Source organism: Salvelinus namaycush, chromosome 13 (genome assembly GCF_016432855.1).
Source record: "Salvelinus namaycush isolate Seneca chromosome 13, SaNama_1.0, whole genome shotgun sequence".
NCBI lineage: Eukaryota > Metazoa > Chordata > Actinopteri > Salmoniformes > Salmonidae > Salvelinus > Salvelinus namaycush.
The window spans coordinates 46,106,048-46,126,840 of NC_052319.1; the positions used below are offsets into that span (position 1 = coordinate 46,106,048).

Genomic DNA, 20,793 nt, shown 5'->3' on the forward strand with positions numbered 1-20,793 from the left:
TTTGTATTTAAGGTTTTTCTCTCGTTTTTAATAAGGGGAAAATATCTAACATTGATTCTTTGCCCGGGTCATTTGAATAGTGCTGTATATGCAAATATTTTTAATTTACGGTCTATTTTAATGACTCCTGACTTAGACTCTGTCTGATCGTTCAGGACACATCCTGTTGACCTAATTATCACAGCAGTACAATCACAACACTGCACATCTGAGAATGGATCTTCTTTGTCTGTAATAATACATTACCCACTAATGTGGGAGGAGGATAAAGCTCCTTGTAAAAGTCACAATGTCAAGTTAATTACATTAATTTCATTGTTATAACAGGCTTTTCATTTTGCTTTGCCCTAGATTAAAGAGCAGCAGTGGTTTAGATTTTGCCAGGCATTCCACCAGCAAGATAGGTAGGCCGTCAGTGTAAATAAGAATTTGTTCTTAACTGACTTGCCTAGTTATATCAAACAAAAAGATGCATATTTGGGGCAAGAACAAGGCACACCAGACGTCACATCTCCTCCCCCCTCTCTATAAATATTCATGAGCCAAATATCCTGCGTGACCATGCGCGATGACGCAGCACGACAACTGCGGATCCCGATTGCTGCAGCCGCTTGTCAGTGTGACGAAGATTGGCACTCAGGTAAGCTGTCACTCAAAATCTTCTTTTTCCGTTCCTTATCAATCAAACAATCTGGGCCGCACAGAATAATGCCTAGGGCAAAAACCCGGGAGGTAGGGAGGCCAGTGGAGTTCATGTAGCATTGAATAGATGGCCGGAGCCAAGGAAGATGGAAATTACCCGAGAAAAAAATGTCGGCGTTCTAGGGGGGGTGGGAAAGAAGGATTCTGAAAAAGCAAGGGCGAGAGCTAGATGCAAGGCCCCAGCCAGTTTACCCCTTCCAGTTGAATTGCGAGTGGCACAGGGGAGGGATAGGCAGCTGTCGCTTGCTTGCTTGCTTGTTGTGGGCAAGATTTTAGAACTAAAATTAGAAAGTAATATTTATAAATGATTTAACGAATAGTAATAATATTTTAATACAATGTCAATGCATATTGGATGAAATACGCGTTTATATACACTTTAATCCAGCAGCATTTTATGTCACTTTACTGTATTTTCGCGCAGCTACCTGTGAAAGTGGTAGCTAATCCGTCTCAGACACCGCTGTAAATATGGCGCTTCTGCTAACTTCACTATTGCAAACTAACGTTTAAAACAAGGACTCTTCAGTTGGTGTCGTGGCCATGAAGAGAGTTGATGCATATTACATTTAGTACACATTTGAGGCTGTTATCGCGTAATTTAGTGGGCAAAAGAAAATTCGCAATTTATTAGCTAGTAAGCTAACTAGCTAGATAGTTGCTTTCGTAAATAAACTAACGTTAGCTATTTTGTTTAGCGACCTTGTCTGAACAAGTAAACATCGCAATAAATGTAGTTAAGTTTTCTGAAACTGAATTTTTACTACACTGAATTGTCTCACTCGACAGCTTTCCTTCATATGATTGAAAGCTAATCCAATAATTGCTTGCTATTGCTAACCATCAAGAAGCTAGTTGGCTTTGTTGCTGCGAGAATGGCAGCGATAAAAGCAAATCGGTTTAACATGGTGGGTGTGTGCCATCAGTTAAGACCATAGACATTAACCTGGTTTAATTATAAGACATGTATGATGCTCATCGATTCGCAACGTTGTTGTACCCTTGCACACGAACATAAGTCAAAGACTTACACAAAGCAGTACATTTCGAATGCCAGCGTATAAACTTCATACATTTTGTTCCCTAAGCCTTTTATATGTAAATATACATACATGTTTCATTCTCGTTGGACGAAGACCTTACAGTCAAATAGGTAGCTGCATTATCGTGTATATTATTGCACTACAGGGAGTAGATAATCTCTGTCAGAGCAATCCAGCATTGCCATGTTCTATTCATAAACATGGGAATTAATCAAGTATAAAAGTGGAATGTAATCGTGTTAAGGCCATTAAAAACATTCATATTTATATGGTTTAGACTACAATAAGGATCAAATATTTATAGCACTTGGTCTTTCAAAGAGTGAAAAAGAATTCAATAGATTTTCACTGTAGTTAAGCAATTTACCTCAACCCGTCTCCATAGTGCAGTATTAGTCAATATTGTTTACCAAATACAAATTTATACTATAAAAGCCTTTTTTAATTCTCAACAGTGTGTGGATCTATGTGTCTTTCTAGGTCCGCCAACATGATGGCTGCCCAGTCGGATTCCATAGACAAGTACCTGGAGGGAGAGCAGCAGGTGGGTCAGAAGGACACATTTAGTCTGAGGCTCAGTTTTGCGGCCTACTTAAACCACGAGCATGGGTGTAAGGGAAGATTTTAAGTTCTTGAGTTGCTTATTTGAAGTTTGGATAAAAAAAAAAAATCCATCATCAATGTAAAAAAAAAAGTAGAACTACTGTAATTTTTTCCTGCAGAATGTTTTTGGGTGTATTGTAATTCCTTAAATGATTTATTAGAATTTATTTAGAATGTATTGCCAAAACTACAGATGAGCAGCTTCTACCCCAAGCCATAAGGCTGCTGAACAATTAATCAAATTGCTACCTGGACTATTTGCATTGACCCCTCCCCCCTTTGTTTTCACACTGCTGCTACTCGCTGTTTATTATCTATGCATAATCACTTTACTGCTACCTACATGTACAAATGACCTTGAGTAACCTGTACCCCTGCACATTGACTTTGTACCGGTACCCCCTGTATATAGCCTCGTTATTGTTACCTAAAAAAAAATATTTTACATTAGTTTATTCATTAAATATTTTCTTAACTCTATTTTCTTAACTGCATTGTTGGTTAAGGGTTTGTAAGTAAGCATTTCACTGTAAGGTCTACACCTGTTGTATTCAGCATTTCACAGTAAGGTCTACACCTGTTGTATTCAGCATTTCACAGTAAGGTCTACCTACACCTGTTGTATTCAGCATTTCACTGTAAGGTCTACCTACACCTGTTGTATTCAGCATTTCACTGTAAGGTCTACCTACACCTGTTGTATTCAGCATTTCACTGTAAGGTCTACCTACACCTGTTGTATTCAGCATTTCACTGTAAGGTCTACACCTGTTGTATTCAGCATTTCACTGTAAGGTCTACCTACACCTGTTGTATTCAGCATTTCACAGTAAGGTCTACCTACACCTGTTGTATTCAGCATTTCACTGTAAGGTCTACACCTGTTGTATTCAGCATTTCACAGTAAGGTCTACCTACACCTGTTGTATTCAGCATTTCACTGTAAGGTCTACCTACACCTGTTGTATTCAGCATTTCACTGTAAGGTCTACACCTGTTGTATTCAGCATTTCACTGTAAGGTCTACCTACACCTGTTGTATTCAGCATTTCACTGTAAGGTCTACACCTGTTGTATTCAGCATTTCACAGTAAGGTCTACCTACACCTGTTGTATTTGGCATTTCACTGTAAGGTCTACAGCTGTTGTATTCAGCATTTCACTGTAAGGTCTACAGCTGTTGTATTCAGCATTTCACTGTAAGGTAAAACACCTGTTGTATTCAGCATTTCACTGTAAGGTCTACACCTGTTGTATTCAGCATTTCACTGTAAGGTCTACACCTGTTATATTCAGCATTTCACTGTAAGGTCTACACCTGTTATATTCAGCATTTCACAGTAAGGTAAAACACCTGTTGTATTCAGCATTTCACTGTAAGGTCTACAGCTGTTGTATTCAGCATTTCACTGTAAGGTCTACAGCTGTTGTATTCAGCATTTCACTGTAAGGTAAAACACCTGTTGTATTCAGCATTTCACTGTAAGGTCTATCTACACCTGTTGTATTCAGCATTTCACTGTAAGGTAAAACACCTGTTGTATTCAGCATTTCACTGTAAGGTAAAACACCTGTTGTATTCAGCATTTCACTGTAAGGTCTATCTACACCTGTTGTATTCAGCATTTCACTGTAAGGTAAAACACCTGTTGTATTCAGCATTTCACTGTAAGGTCTATCTACACCTGTTGTATTCAGCATTTCACTGTAAGGTCTATCTACACCTGTTGTATTCAGCATTTCACTGTAAGGTCTATCTACACCTGTTGTATTCAGCATTTCACTGTAAGGTCTACTACACCTGTTGTATTCAGCATTTCACAGTAAGGTCTACCTACACCTGTTGTATTCAGCATTTCACAGTAAGGTCTACCTACACCTGTTGTATTCAGCATTTCACAGTAAGGTCTACCTACACCTGTTGTATTCAGCATTTCACTGTAAGGTCTACCTACACCTGTTGTATTTGGCATTTCACTGTAAGGTCTACCTACACCTGTTGTATTTGGCATTTCACTGTAAGGTCTACTACACCTGTTGTATTCAGCATTTCACAGTAAGGTCTACCTACACCTGTTGTATTCAGCATTTCACAGTAAGGTCTACCTACACCTGTTGTATTCAGCATTTCACAGTAAGGTCTACCTACACCTGTTGTATTCAGCATTTCACAGTAAGGTCTACCTACACCTGTTGTATTCAGCATTTCACAGTAAGGTCTACCTACACCTGTTGTATTCAGCATTTCACAGTAAGGTCTACCTACACCTGTTGTATTCAGCATTTCACTGTAAGGTCTACACCTGTTGTATTCAGCATTTCACAGTAAGGTCTACCTACACCTGTTGTATTCAGCATTTCACTGTAAGGTCTACAGCTGTTGTATTCAGCATTTCACTGTAAGGTAAAACACCTGTTGTATTCAGCATTTCACTGTAAGGTCTACACCTGTTGTATTCAGCATTTCACTGTAAGGTCTACACCTGTTATATTCAGCATTTCACTGTAAGGTCTACACCTGTTATATTCAGCATTTCACAGTAAGGTAAAACACCTGTTGTATTCAGCATTTCACTGTAAGGTCTACAGCTGTTGTATTCAGCATTTCACTGTAAGGTCTACAGCTGTTGTATTCAGCATTTCACTGTAAGGTAAAACACCTGTTGTATTCAGCATTTCACTGTAAGGTCTATCTACACCTGTTGTATTCAGCATTTCACTGTAAGGTAAAACACCTGTTGTATTCAGCATTTCACTGTAAGGTAAAACACCTGTTGTATTCAGCATTTCACTGTAAGGTCTATCTACACCTGTTGTATTCAGCATTTCACTGTAAGGTAAAACACCTGTTGTATTCAGCATTTCACTGTAAGGTCTATCTACACCTGTTGTATTCAGCATTTCACTGTAAGGTCTATCTACACCTGTTGTATTCAGCATTTCACTGTAAGGTCTATCTACACCTGTTGTATTCAGCATTTCACTGTAAGGTCTACTACACCTGTTGTATTCAGCATTTCACAGTAAGGTCTACCTACACCTGTTGTATTCAGCATTTCACAGTAAGGTCTACCTACACCTGTTGTATTCAGCATTTCACAGTAAGGTCTACCTACACCTGTTGTATTCAGCATTTCACTGTAAGGTCTACCTACACCTGTTGTATTTGGCATTTCACTGTAAGGTCTACCTACACCTGTTGTATTTGGCATTTCACTGTAAGGTCTACTACACCTGTTGTATTCAGCATTTCACAGTAAGGTCTACCTACACCTGTTGTATTCAGCATTTCACAGTAAGGTCTACCTACACCTGTTGTATTCAGCATTTCACAGTAAGGTCTACCTACACCTGTTGTATTCAGCATTTCACAGTAAGGTCTACCTACACCTGTTGTATTCAGCATTTCACTGTAAGGTCTACACCTGTTGTATTCAGCATTTCACAGTAAGGTCTACACCTGTTGTATTCAGCATTTCACAGTAAGGTCTACCTACACCTGTTGTATTTGGCATTTCACAGTAAGGTCTACCTACACCTGTTGTATTCAGCATTTCACTGTAAGGTCTACCTACACCTGTTGTATTCAGCATTTCACTGTAAGGTCTACCTACACCTGTTGTATTCAGCATTTCACAGTAAGGTCTACCTACATCTGTTGTATTCAGCATTTCACTGTAAGGTCTACCTACACCTGTTGTATTCAGCATTTCACAGTAAGGTCTACACCTGTTGTATTCAGCATTTCACAGTAAGGTCTATCTACACCTGTTGTATTCAGCATTTCACAGTAAGGTCTACCTACACCTGTTGTATTCAGCATTTCACAGTAAGGTCTACCTACACCTGTTGTATTCAGCATTTCACAGTAAGGTCTACCTACACCTGTTGTATTCAGCATTTCACAGTAAGGTCTACCTACACCTGTTGTATTCAGCATTTCACAGTAAGGTCTACCTACACCTGTTGTATTCAGCATTTCACTGTAAGGTCTACCTACACCTGTTGTATTCAGCATTTCACAGTAAGGTCTACCTACACCTGTTGTATTTGGCATTTCACAGTAAGGTCTACCTACACCTGTTGTATTCAGCATTTCACTGTAAGGTCTACCTACACCTGTTGTATTCAGCATTTCACTGTAAGGTCTACCTACACCTGTTGTATTCAGCATTTCACTGTAAGGTCTACCTACACCTGTTGTATTCAGCATTTCACTGTAAGGTCTACCTACACCTGTTGTATTCAGCATTTCACTGTAAGGTCTACCTACACCTGTTGTATTCAGCATTTCACTGTAAGGTCTATCTACACCTGTTGTATTCAGCATTTCACTGTAAGGTCTACCTACACCTGTTGTATTCAGCATTTCACTGTAAGGTCTACCTACACCTGTTGTATTCAGCATTTCACTGTAAGGTCTACTACACCTGTTGTATTCAGCATTTCACTGTAAGGTCTACCTACACCTGTTGTATTCAGCATTTCACTGTAAGGTCTACCTACACCTGTTGTATTCAGCATTTCACTGTAAGGTCTACCTACACCTGTTGTATTCAGCATTTCACTGTAAGGTCTACATCTGTTGTATTCAGCATTTCACTGTAAGGTCTACCTACACCTGTTGTATTCAGCATTTCACTGTAAGGTCTACACCTGTTGTATTCAGCATTTCACAGTAAGGTCTACCTACACCTGTTGTATTCAGCATTTCACTGTAAGGTCTACATCTGTTGTATTCAGCATTTCACTGTAAGGTCTACCTACACCTGTTGTATTCAGCATTTCACTGTAAGGTCTACACCTGTTGTATTCAGCATTTCACAGTAAGGTCTACCTACACCTGTTGTATTCAGCATTTCACTGTAAGGTCTACCTACACCTGTTGTATTCAGCATTTCACTGTAAGGTCTATCTACACCTGTTGTATTCAGCATTTCACTGTAAGGTCTGCCTACACCTGTTGTATTCAGCATTTCACTGTAAGGTCTACCTACACCTGTTGTATTCAGCATTTCACTGTAAGGTCTACCTACACCTGTTGTATTCAGCATTTCACAGTAAGGTCTACCTACACCTGTTGTATTCAGCATTTCACAGTAAGGTCTACCTACACCTGTTGTATTCAGCATTTCACTGTAAGGTCTACCTACACCTGTTGTATTCAGCATTTCACAGTAAGGTCTACCTACACCTGTTGTATTCAGCATTTCACAGTAAGGTCTACCTACACCTGTTGTATTCAGCATTTCACTGTAAGGTCTATCTACACCTGTTGTATTCAGCATTTCACTGTAAGGTCTATCTACACCTGTTGTATTTGGCATTTCACTGTAAGGTCTACCTACACCTGTTGTATTCAGCATTTCACAGTAAGGTCTATCTACACCTGTTGTATTCAGCATTTCACTGTAAGGTCTACCTACACCTGTTGTATTCAGCATTTCACTGTAAGGTCTACACCTGTTGTATTCAGCATTTCACAGTAAGGTCTACCTACACCTGTTGTATTCAGCATTTCACTGTAAGGTCTACCTACACCTGTTGTATTCAGCATTTCACTGTAAGGTCTACCTACACCTGTTGTATTCAGCATTTCACTGTAAGGTCTATCTACACCTGTTGTATTCAGCATTTCACTGTAAGGTCTACCTACACCTGTTGTATTCAGCATTTCACTGTAAGGTCTATCTACACCTGTTGTATTCAGCATTTCACTGTAAGGTCTATCTACACCTGTTGTATTTGGCATTTCACTGTAAGGTCTACCTACACCTGTTGTATTCAGCATTTCACTGTAAGGTCTACCTACACCTGTTGTATTCAGCATTTCACTGTAAGGTCTACCTACACCTGTTGTATTTGGCATTTCACTGTAAGGTCTACCTACACCTGTTGTATTCAGCATTTCACTGTAAGGTCTACCTACACCTGTTGTATTCGGCATTTCACTGTAAGGTCTACCTACACCTGTTGTATTTGGCATTTCACAGTAAGGTCTACCTACACCTGTTGTATTTGGCATTTCACAGTAAGGTCTACCTACACCTGTTGTATTCAGCATTTCACAGTAAGGTCTACCTACACCTGTTGTATTCAGCATTTCACTGTAAGGTCTACCTACACCTGTTGTATTCAGCATTTAACAGTAAGGTCTACCTACACCTGTTGTATTCAGCATTTCACAGTAAGGTCTACCTACACCTGTTGTATTCAGCATTTCACAGTAAGGTCTACCTACACCTGTTGTATTCAGCATTTCACAGTAAGGTCTACCTACACCTGTTGTATTCAGCATTTCACAGTAAGGTCTACCTACACCTGTTGTATTCAGCATTTCACAGTAAGGTCTACCTACACCTGTTGTATTCAGCATTTCACAGTAAGGTCTACCTACACCTGTTGTATTCAGCATTTCACAGTAAGGTCTACCTACACCTGTTGTATTCAGCATTTCACAGTAAGGTCTACCTACACCTGTTGTATTCAGCATTTCACAGTAAGGTCTACCTACACCTGTTGTATTTGTCGCATGTGACAAATAAGATTTTATTTTGATTTGAGAAAATGGTGAGGACATATCAATGTTGAGGTTTTCCTGCTCTAGCAAACAAGTCTTTTTCAGCACATTTGCTCTCAATCAAAGCCATTGTTGGTTCAATCACATGGCTGGAGATGGGATTTATGTTCTTGGAAGTGAGCCTGGCTAGCTGCTGGTAGGCAGTGTGAAAATACGAGAGGAGGAGCACGTTGGCTTCCAATCACTGAAGGTGTCTGAATTAATTCGCTCAAAGACAAGCTTGGTGTAGCTATCGGTAATGGGTAAACATGATATGCCACGACTCATGTTTCTATTCTACTCCTGTCCAAAGAGACACTGACAACCTCTGTATCATTCACCCATTTGAGAATCATTTAGCTAGGCTATTTCCTTCCATTGTGTACTGAGAAAACAGTCCTCCAACCTATTACCAATGCCAACAAGACCAATCTTCTCATGGCTTATTTAGTAGTTGTTGAGGCAGGGTTCTGAGCGTTACCTAACCACTGCTATTGCTCCTCACTCTGCTTTCATCTCATCTCCCTCGCTTCCATTTCTCTCCAGATGCAGGGGGTGGAGCAGGCGGACGGTGAGGAGGGTTTGGATGCAGCCTCCAGTCCAACCCCCACTGAGCCCCAGACCCCCATGGATGTAGATAAGGCTTCCATATACCGGTACACCCCCTGACTCTGTTGACCCCCTGACAAAGCTTTGGTCAACCCCCACCTCAATTACTTTCAAAAAGGAAATGCTGCTGCTGTCAGTCGTAGATGTTGTCGGGGCTTTATGTGCCCTACTAACGAAAATATAGAGTAAACACTACCACGTGTAATATAAAAGTAAATTATGGCAATTTAGTGATGTCTCTTCGTGTGTCTATGTGTGTTGTTGCAGGCATCCATTGTTTCCTCTCCTGGCCCTGCTCTTTGAGAAATGTGAGCAGTCTACGCAGGGCTCAGACTGTGTCACGTCAGCCAGCTTCGACGTGGACATTGAGAACTTTGTCCGCAGCCAGGAGAAAGAGGGCAAAGCCTTCTTCAGTGAGGACCCTGATCTGGACAATCTGGTGACCTCCCTCATTTGCTGTTAATATTCTTTGAATGATTTTCCATCACAATGACCTCTAGTGACACTATTCATACATTTATGCAAATGACACATGGAAAGTGAGCTACTGTTTCATTGGCGCTGTTTGATGAAGCCAGTTGGCCACACATAAACATTACAACAGCCTTATACTAAAGTATCTACCAGTGGAATAAATTGTGTATTTACTAGAGCAGACTACTATGCACATGCCATTTTCAATGCAAACGTCCTGGCCTCTCATAACTCCTCTCTCTGACCTGACCTTTGACCGCTAGATGGTGAAGGCCATCCAGGTGCTGCGGATCCACCTGCTGGAGCTGGAGAAGGTCAGCGACCTGTGTAAGGACTTCTGCAGCCGCTACATCTCCTGTCTCAAGACCAAGATGAACAGCGAGACGCTGCTGAGTGGAGAACCTGGCAGCCCCTACTCATCTGGACAGGGTTTCTCCCCCACCAAGATCCAGGTACACACACCCTGCCATACAGATATATATTTGCTGCCGTCATACACACCCATTATGAATCCACAATACACACACCCTTGTATACTGCAATACACACACCATTGTATACTGCAATACACACACCCTTGTATACTGCAATACACACACCATTGTATACTGCAATACACACACCCTTGTATACTGCTATACACACACCCTTGTATACTGCTATACACACACCCTTGTATACTGCAATACACACCCTTGTATACTGCTATACACACACTGAATCCGTAAAACATAGATCACACCTTGCCTATTATATACACACATGATGCTATATACACAGACTATTGACTGTGAAGACTCCGTTTAACCTCTGTGTGTGTGTGTGTCGTGCAGACGTCCAGCTCTTTCACAGGAACCCTCAGTCCCCAGGGGATTGTGGTGCCAGCATCGGCCCTGCAGCAAGGCAACGTAACCGTGACAACTGTCAACCCCACACAGGTTATAGCAGGTATGTCACCCTGGCATACAACAACCACAGGTAGAGCCTCAGACACCAACCCCCACCGCCCTCACCTCAATAGGAATCATAGGGGCGGTTTCCCGAGCACAGATTAAGTTTAGTCCTGGATTATATTTCAATGGAGAGTCCAGGACGAGCGAGGCTTAATCTGTGTGCCGGAAACCGGCCCTTAGCATACAGCTGTCTGTTTCTGTACCAGCAGTTTATGAAAATAAATAAGGACTAGTCTGAAAGCATTGTTGGGTCCTTGTGTTTCCTCCAGGTGGCACAGTCTACCAACCAGTTACAGTAGTCAACTCACAGGGCCAGGTGGTGTCACAGACCCTCTCGCCCCAGACCATACGTATCCAGAACACACAGGTAAGACACACAAACACATCTGGAGGCTGACATTTACTGCCCACTGAACAGCCCCCCCCCCCACGCTGCCCGCTGACCAGCCCCCCTCCCACGCTGCCCGCTGAACAGCCCCCCCCCCCACGCTGCCCGCTGAACAGCCCCCCCCCCCACGCTGCCCGCTGACCAGCCCCCCTCCCACGCTGCCCGCTGACCAGCCCCCCGCCCTCCCACGCTGCGTAAATGTGAAAGAATATAGAAACCTAACTGTAACTCTCTTCAGCTCCAGCTGCAGCTCAACCAGGACCTGAGTTTCTTCAACCACGACGACAGCTCACCCAAGAACAAGCGTGGCGTTCTTCCCAAACAAGCCACCAACGTCATGCGCTCTTGGCTCTTCCAGCACATCGGGGTGAGTAGAACACAGGCACACTCTATAGGTTTACAACCTGGAATGATTCTGTGATTTGATTGGCTTTCAGTACAAGATGAAAACACTAACTACTTAAAGGAAAGGTTAACCCATTTTGAATGTTATATTGTTTTTGTACATCTCTGAGTGATGTTCTATCTATTCCCCTGGGTCATTTCATGTTTTCATTTGTAGCTTGAGTTATTGGCGTTTTTAAGCAGGCAGAAACCCAGCCAGTATCACGTAGTATTGTGACGAAGTCTCTCTCACTACACTGGAATACGACTTTTAGATGGTGAAAACGTCTATCATACATGTCAGATTTCAATACTGGTCGATGACATAATTCTGGAGGATGTCTTCTCTCGTATGAGCCTATGATCGTATTTTTGCGATACTCCTACCTCGAGAAATGTGTAATTTAAGCACATTTCTCCTTTGTCTGCCTCTTCAGTCCTGGGTGCATTGCATGGTGCCGTTGCCAGAGATATTATAGAAAAGAGATAGTAATCCAATGAATGAAGGAACGAGTAATGCCCCACCCAGCAGACTGTCGACCAATTGTGTTCACGTTGTCATGCTGCGTCACGCGGTTGCCAAGCTAATCGTCACACAATTCCTTCTCAAAGTCAGTGTATGTCGAAAAATGTGCCTATTTTCCTCGAAAGTACGTGTAATGTTACGATTCCAAAGCTACACGATACTACAGATAGCAAGTTAATTATCTCGGGAAAAATGTGTAAAGTTGTACATCTTGTTGATGAAATTCGTGCTAATATTTGGGTTTTGACCCAGTGTCCAATAGACTCCCATTCACTCCTGTCCCAGAATGGTTCAGATTGCACACGCAACCCATTGACGTAGCATGGGCTACGTTTCCCATCTCCTCAAAAGTATGTCTGCCTTTGAAAATGTCAGACTCCACTCTGTGAGCAACGTTACATGCTGATATGTTCTTTGGTATTATTGTGTGTAGCTAGCTAGCTGGCCAGCCCGTAGAGAGAGCATTTCATTGTGGATTTGAGCTGCAACAGATTTCCACAAATATTTTTCCCTGTTGCTACCAACCTTATTATGACGGCAAAATGAAGCATTTGTTCACAAAAAATATTGTTCTTAATATTGTTATTTAACACTGTAAATTATAGGAATTAGTGGTTTTGGGTGGATTTTTCCTTTAATGACTGTTGTCTTATTTCTATAGCACCCCTACCCCACAGAGGATGAGAAGAAGCAGATCGCTACCCAAACTAACCTAAGCCTCCTCCAAGTCAACAACTGGTGAGTTACATGAACCCATGCCACACTACCATGAACTATCACCTAAGACTATGAAATACCATAAAGAACAACCTCTCCTAGCGTGAACCAATCCAATAATGTGTCAAGTTTAGTGATTGGTCAAACCCCTTGTTTCCCCTCTCGTGATTGGTCCAACCTTTCCTCCTTCTCTCTCAGGTTCATAAACGCGCGGAGGCGAATCCTGCAGCCCATGCTGGACGCCAGCTCTTCGGAGACACCCAAAAACAAGAAGAAACCTCCTCCGAACAGGCCGCTACAGCGCTTCTGGCCTGACTCCATCGCCACGGGGATGACCCAACAACAGGTCCAGATGCCAGATGGTACTTACATTTTTTTATTATTTCACCTTTATTTAACCAGGTAGGCTAGTTGAGAACAAGTTCTCATGTGCAACTGCGACCTGGCCAAGATAAAGCAAAGCAGTTTGACACATACAACAACACAGAGTTCCACATGGAATAAACAAACATACAATCAATAATACAGTAGAACAAGTCTATATACAGCCTGTGCAAATGAGGTAGGATAAGAGAGGTAAGGCAATAAATAGGCCATGGTGGCAAAGTAATTACAATATAGCAATTAAACACTGGAATGGTAGAATGTGCAGAAGATGAATGTGCAAGTAGAGATACTGGGGTGCAAAGGAGCAAGATAAATAAATGAATACAGTATGGGGATGAGGTAGTTGGATGGGCTATTTACAGATGGGCTATGTGCAGTGATCTGTGAGCTGCTCTGACAGCTGGTTCTTAAAGTTAGTGAGGGAGATATGGGTCTCCTGCTTTAGTGATTTTTGCAGTTCGTTCCAGTCATTGGCAGCAGAGAACTGGAAGGAAAGGCGGCCAAAGGAGGAATTGGCTTTGGGGGTGACCAGTGAGATATACCTGCTGGAGCGCGTGCCAAGGGTGGGTGCTGCTATGGTGACCAGTGAACTGAGATAAGGCGGGGCTTTACCTAACAGAGACTTGTAGATGACCTGGAGCCGGTGGGTTTGGCGACGGTATGAAGCGAAGGCCAGCCAACGAGAGAGTACATGTCGCAGTGGTGGGTCTTATACGGGGCTTTGGTGACAAAACGGATGGCACTGTAATAAACTACATCCAATTTGTTGAGTAGAGTGTTGGAGGCTATTTTGTAAATGACATCGGCGAAGTCAAGGATCGGTAGGATGGTCAGTTTTACGAGGGTATGTTTGGCAGCATGAGTGAAGGATGCTTTGTTGCGAAGTAGGAAGCCGATTCTAGATTTAATTTTGGATTGGAGATGTTTAATGTGAGTCTGGAAGGAGAGTTTACAGTCTAACCAGACACCTAGGTATTTGTAGTTGTCCACATATTCTAAGTCAGAACCGTCCAGAGTAGTGATGCTGGACGGGCAGGCAGGTGTGGGCAGCAATCGGTTGAAGAGCATGCATTTAGTTTAACTTGCATTTAACTTGGCTTTCAAAGACCTTAGAAATGCAGGGTAGGATAGATATAGGTCTGTAGCAGTTTGGGTCTAGAGTGTCTCCCCCTTTGAAGAGGGGGATGACCGCGGAAGCTTTCCAATCTATGGGAATCTCAGACGATACGAGAGAGAGGTTGAACAGACTAGTAATAGGGGTTGCAACATTTTCGGGAGATCATTTTAGAAAGAGAGGGTCCAGATTGTCTAGCCCGGCTGATTTGTAGGTGTCCAGATTTCGCAGCTCATTCAGAACATCAGCTATCTGGATTTGGGTGAAGGAGAAATGGGGGAGGCTTGGGCGAGTTGCTGTGGGGGGTGAAGGGCTGTTGATCGGGGTAGGGGTAGCCAGGTGGAAAGCATGGCCAGCCGTAGAAAAATGCTTATTGAAATTCTCAATTATAGTGGATTTATCGGTGGTGACAGTGTTTCCTAGCCTCAGTGCAGTGGGCAGCTGGGAGGAGGTGCTCTTATTCTCCATGGACTTTAGTGTCCCAGAACCTTTTTGAGTTTGTGCTACAGGATGCAAATGTCTGCTTGAAAAAGCTAGCCTTAGCTTTCCTAACTGCCTGTGTGTATTTGTTCCTAACTTCCCTGAAAAGTGGCATATCACGGGGGCTATTCGATGCTGATGCAGAACACCACAGGATGTTTTTGTGCTGGTCAAGGTATAGTCAGGTCTGGAGTGAACCAAGGGCTTTATCTGTTCCTGGTTCTACATTTTTTGAATTAGGCATGCTTATTTAAGATGGTGAGGAAGGCACTTTAAAAGAATAACCAGGCATCATCCACTGACGGGATGAGGTCAATATCCTTCCAGGATACTCGGGCCAGGTCGATCAAGTACTGACTTGCTACACTGCTCATTGGATAAGCACTGCTATGTTTCAAGAGTTGCTAGAGCTGTTGGCTATACTTGTTTTTAAGGTAACTAGGCGCAAGCGCTTACTGTAATGGAAATGATAGCCACAAGGAGAATTCAGTCACAAGGCAAATTCAAGGCTCCCTTGTTAAAGCGACTTATTTCACAATGGGACTCACTTTGTGTGGAAATAAGACACTAGAGAAAAACATGAGCGCTATCTGTGATGCCACTGACGTCCTCTCCTGGTCGTCTGTTCACCAGGAACCACGGTGATGATGAGTGTGGAAGGTCTTCGGAGCCTGACTTCAGACGGTGCCACGCTGGCCGTGCAGCAGGTGATGATGGGCGGGCACAGCGAGGACGAATCAGGAGACAGCGGGGACGAGGACGATGATGACGACATGGCTGGGCTGGGCCTGGACAACAGCGACTCCCTGCAGTAGGACACAGACGTACTGTACACACACACACGAAGACATACACACTTAAAAACAAACTTTGTGTGCTTTGTTTTAATATGTATGTATATATATATATGTGTATGTGTGTGTGTGTATATATATATATATATGTGTGTGTGGTGGTTAAGACCTTCAACTGACACATGATGTAGGTAGGCTAACAATGAATAAGGCGGGCTAACAATGAATAAGGCGGGCTAACAATGAATAAGGCGGGCTAACAATGAATAAGGCGGGCTAACAATGAATAAGGCGGGCTAACAATGAATATGGCGGGCTAACAATGAATATGGCGGGCTGATAATGAATAAGGCGGGCTAACAATGAATAAGGCGGGCTGATAATGAATAAGGCGGGCTGATAATGAATAAGGCGTGCTGATAATGAATAAGGCGGGCTGATAATGAATAAGGCGGGCTAACAATGAATAAGGCGGGCTGATAATGAATAAGGCGGGCTGATAATGAATAAGGCGGGCTGATAATGAATAAGGCGTGCTGATAATGAATAAGGCGTGCTGATAATGAATAAGGCGTGCTGATAATGAATAAGGCGGGCTGATAATGAATAAGGCGGGCTGATAATGAATAAGGCGTGCTGATAATGAATAAGGCGTGCTGATAATGAATAAGGCGGGCTGATAATGAATAAGGCGTGCTGATAATGAATAAGGCGGGCTGATAATGAATAAGGCGGGCTGATAATGAATAAGGCGGGCTGATAATGAATAAGGCGTGCTGATAATGAATAAGGCGGGCTGATAATGAATAAGGCGGGCTGATAATGAATAAGGCGGGCTGATAATGAATAAGGCGGGCTGATAATGAATAAGGCGTGCTGATAATGAATAAGGCGTGCTGATAATGAATAAGGCGGGCTGATAATGAATAAGGCGGGCTGATAATGAATAAGGCGGGCTGATAATGAATAAGGCGTGCTGATAATGAATAAGGCGTGCTGATAATGAATAAGGCGGGCTGATAATGAATAAGGCGGGCTGATAATGAATAAGGCGTGCTGATAATGAATAAGGCGTGCTGATAATGAATAAGGCGTGCTGATAATGAATAAGGCGGGCTGATAATGAATAAGGCGGGCTGATAATGAATAAGGCGTGCTGATAATGAATAAGGCGTGCTGATAATGAATAAGGCGTGCTGATAATGAATAAGGCGTGCTGATAATGAATAAGGCGTGCTGATAATGAATAAGGCGTGCTGATAATGAATAAGGCGGGCTGATAATGAATAAGGCGTGCTGATAATGAATAAGGCGTGCTGATAATGAATAAGGCGGGCTGATAATGAATAAGGCGGGCTGATAATGAATAAGGCGGGCTGATAATGAATAAGGCGTGCTGATAATGAATAAGGCGTGCTGATAATGAATAAGGCGTGCTGATAATGAATAAGGCGGGCTGATAATGAATAAGGCGTGCTGATAATGAATAAGGCGTGCTGATAATGAATAAGGCGGGCTGATAATGAATAAGGCGGGCTGATAATGAATAAGGCGTGCTGATAATGAATAAGGCGGGCTGATAATGAATAAGGCGGGCTGATAATGAATAAGGCGGGCTGATAATGAATAAGGCGTGCTGATAATGAATAAGGCGTGCTGATAATGAATAAGGCGTGCTGATAATGAATAAGGCGTGCTGATAATGAATAAGGCGGGCTGATAATGAATAAGGCGGGCTGATAATGAATAAGGCGGGCTGATAATGAATAAGGCGGGCTGATAATGAATAAGGCGGGCTGATAATGAATAAGGCGGGCTGATAATGAATAAGGCGGGCTGATAATGAATAAGGCGGGCTGATAATGAATAAGGCGGGCTGATAATGAATAAGGCGTGCTGATAATGAATAAGGCGGGCTGATAATGAATAAGGCGTGCTGATAATGAATAAGGCGTGCTGATAATGAATAAGGCGGGCTGATAATGAATAAGGCGGGCTGATAATGAATAAGGCGGGCTGATAATGAATAAGGCGGGCTGATAATGAATAAGGCGGGCTGATAATGAATTGCAACACACACTAGAACCAAATCAGAGCCATTTTTAATGCTCTGCTAAAAATAGGATGGCTCAGATTATGTATGTACTGTAGATAGACTGGTATTGCATCGCAAGTACACAAATGCGCGTTACACGTAAGTATACGCTCTCTCGATCGGTTTACACAGAGCACAACCACTGGACATACGGGATCACTCCCGATGTCCCTTTAATGAATGGAGTGTCTTGTGTGTGAGGAGTTTGATATCAGAAAGTGTTTTTACTACCGTCGTCTGTGTGTAAGCCAGTGTTTTTCTGTATAATATCATTGTATGTTCCAAAAGCCCGAGAAACGGAAGCAGCAAAAAAAAATCATGAAGTGTTAAAAAAAACACTCTGAAGCTCCGTTACTAAATGGTGAATGATTTCTTATTTTTGATTTAAATCTCTTTTTGGATGCCAACACTTTCAAGTTGTATCTGTAATGGGTTTTGTTCACTTTGCATGACTGTGTTTGATTACATGTGCCCACTCTGATTAGGACTGGCTTATAGGCAGAGCCCATGGCTTACAGGCAGACCCTATAGGTCCAGCAGAGCCCATTAAGGAAAATTAAAGTAAAGAGGCTTATTTTTATATACAAACATGAGAAGTATGCTTTTTGTTTGTTTGGTGTTCTCTTGTTTTGTTTGGAATGTTTATGTACAAAAAGTTTTGTTATTGAAGCTATCGGCCCTGTTTTCCAGGGTCCAATTAAGTTTTCTAAATATTGATGACAAATGAGAAAAAAATGTGATTATGTCAAATGGTTTTTAACACGATCCGAAAAAGGCCTTATTTACAGTTAACTGCCAAAATAATGGAAACACTTAAGTAAATGAGGGATACAAAGTATATTTAAACCAGGAGGTTCTACACAGGGTCTGGTTCAGGAGTTTAATAAACACATTAACATCCCATCATGCTTAGGGTCAGGTATTAAAAATGCCCAGTTGTTGATTTATTATGGCTAGAAGAGGTCTCCGTGACTTTGAAAGAGGGGTCTCAAAGGAGCACAGGCTGTTTTTAAAGTGTGTGTGTGTCTCAGTTACCAGATCTCTACCAAATGGAACACTTATGGGAGATTGTGGAGCGATGCCTCCACAATCTCGTTCTCCACCACCGTCAATAGAACACTAAATGATGGAACGTCTCGTAGAAGAATGGCGTTGCATCCCTCCAGTAGAGTTCCAGACATCCGTCGAATCAATTTAACGGCACATTGAAGCGGCTCCTTCTGGACCTACACCCTATTAAGTCGGGGTTTCTGTTATTTTGGCAGTTACCGGTATGTTCTTTTTGTAAAGACATAACTATAGTGAAAAGCACAGAAAGCCTAACTAGTAGAAGCTACACTGCCCTATGTTTTTATTTGGACAGCGAAGCTAAAACTTTTACTTTGGCACTTGAGTATACTCCAGCATTTTGGGATTTGAGATCAGATGTTTATATGAGGTGACAGTACAGAAAGTCACCTTTTTTATTTGAGGGAATTTTCATACGTATCTGTTTTACAGTTTAGAAGTGAATGCACTTTATGTATCTAGTCCCCACCATTTGAATAACTATTTGGACAAATTAACTTTATAGTGTTTTAACAGTTTGTAAAAAAAATTGTGGTATTTGATCCCATATTCCTTGTACACAATGACAACATAAATCGTGTGACTCTAGAAACTTGTTGGATGCATTTGCAGTTTGTTTTGTTTGTGTTTCGGATTATATTGTGTCCAATAGAAATGAATTTAAAAAAAATATATTTTACCTTTGTTTAAATAGGCAAGTCAGTTAAGAACAAATTCTTATTTTCAATGACGGCCTAGGAACAGTAGGTTAACTGCCTTGTTCAGGGGCAGAATGACAGATTTTTACCTTGTCCGCTCGGGGATTCGAACTTGCAACCTTTCGGTTACTAGTCCAACGCTCTGACCACTAGACTACCTAGAGAAATGAATGGTGTCATTTTTGAGTCACTTTTATTGTAAATAAACACTGGTACGTTAATGTGGATGCTACCATGATTACGGATAATCATGAATTAATCGTGAATAATAATGAGTGAGGAAAGCTAAGGGCATAAATGTCATACCCCACCCAAAAATGCTAACTTCCTGTTACTGGTAATGGTGAGAAGTTAGCATGTGTTGGGGGCATGATCTTTGTGCTTCTGTAGATGCATGAAGTGCATTCATTTCTAAACTGTAAAACAGATATGTATGAAAATACCCTCAAATAAAAGGTGACTTTCTGTACTGCCACCTCATATAAACATTTGATCTCAAATCCCAAAACGCTGGAGTATAGAGCCAAATTAAACATTTTAGTGTCACTGTCCAAATAAATACATAGGGCAGTGTATATACCTATAGGGAAAGTAGTCAACGGAAGCTAAACTACAGTAGGGTGACGTAGCTATGGCATAGTAATATGTTACATTGACAATTGCAGTTGGGATTGAAATTCAGAAATAAACTTGATTTGCAGTACCCTCATTTTCTGCAAACAAGTCCAGTTTTGCCAGTGTGTCATTTTTTTATTTTTATTTATAATAGTTCCGTAGATGTCACTCTTTCAAGTGCACAATTCAGTATACTATGCTTATTGCAACGGTCACAAGGAACTGAAATAGATATTATGGTACTTAGGCAGACAGATCCACAACACAGAGATACAGTACAAATGCAATCACAGTCTAAAAAACCATGGTTATGTTGCATGCATTTCATCTTTTTTTTAATGTACATATACATATTGCATTAGAGGCAGAAAGCAGTTGGGATCCTCTGACCTCACAGGCAGCACATTGGTCCTCAGTTTGAGAAGGACTGGAGTACTGTGGCTGATCTAGGGATAGCTTTTTAAGAATGTTTTCCAAAATGCGCCAACTTCTATTCTAATATTATTGCATAAAGTTCAGGGCCTTTTATTGTTGGGAAAACCTGCACCAATGTACTGTATATTTCCAATCTTATGCTTCTATTT

General features: G+C 41.8%; 1 protein-coding gene across 4 annotated transcripts; it reads left to right on the forward strand.

Moving 5' to 3' along the window:
* Positions 1-564: 564 nt before the first annotated feature.
* Positions 565-19,555, forward strand: pknox1.1 (pbx/knotted 1 homeobox 1.1). Of its 4 annotated transcripts, none has more exons than XM_039007367.1 (11): positions 565-640; positions 2,226-2,289; positions 9,454-9,563; positions 9,784-9,955; positions 10,254-10,442; positions 10,824-10,968; positions 11,213-11,310; positions 11,570-11,698; positions 12,903-12,979; positions 13,157-13,320; positions 15,573-19,555. In XM_039007367.1, exons 2-11 carry the CDS (start codon positions 2,236-2,238, stop codon positions 15,752-15,754), a joined length of 1,320 nt encoding a protein of 439 aa, XP_038863295.1. In that variant the 5' UTR covers positions 565-640; positions 2,226-2,235; the 3' UTR covers positions 15,755-19,555. The 4 variants fall into 4 exon arrangements, with proteins under 4 accessions (XP_038863295.1, XP_038863294.1, XP_038863293.1 ...); XM_039007366.1 differs by lacking the exon at positions 565-640 and adding an exon at positions 680-732; XM_039007365.1 differs by lacking the exon at positions 565-640 and having other exon boundaries at positions 845-2,289.
* Positions 19,556-20,793: the final 1,238 nt, after the last annotated feature.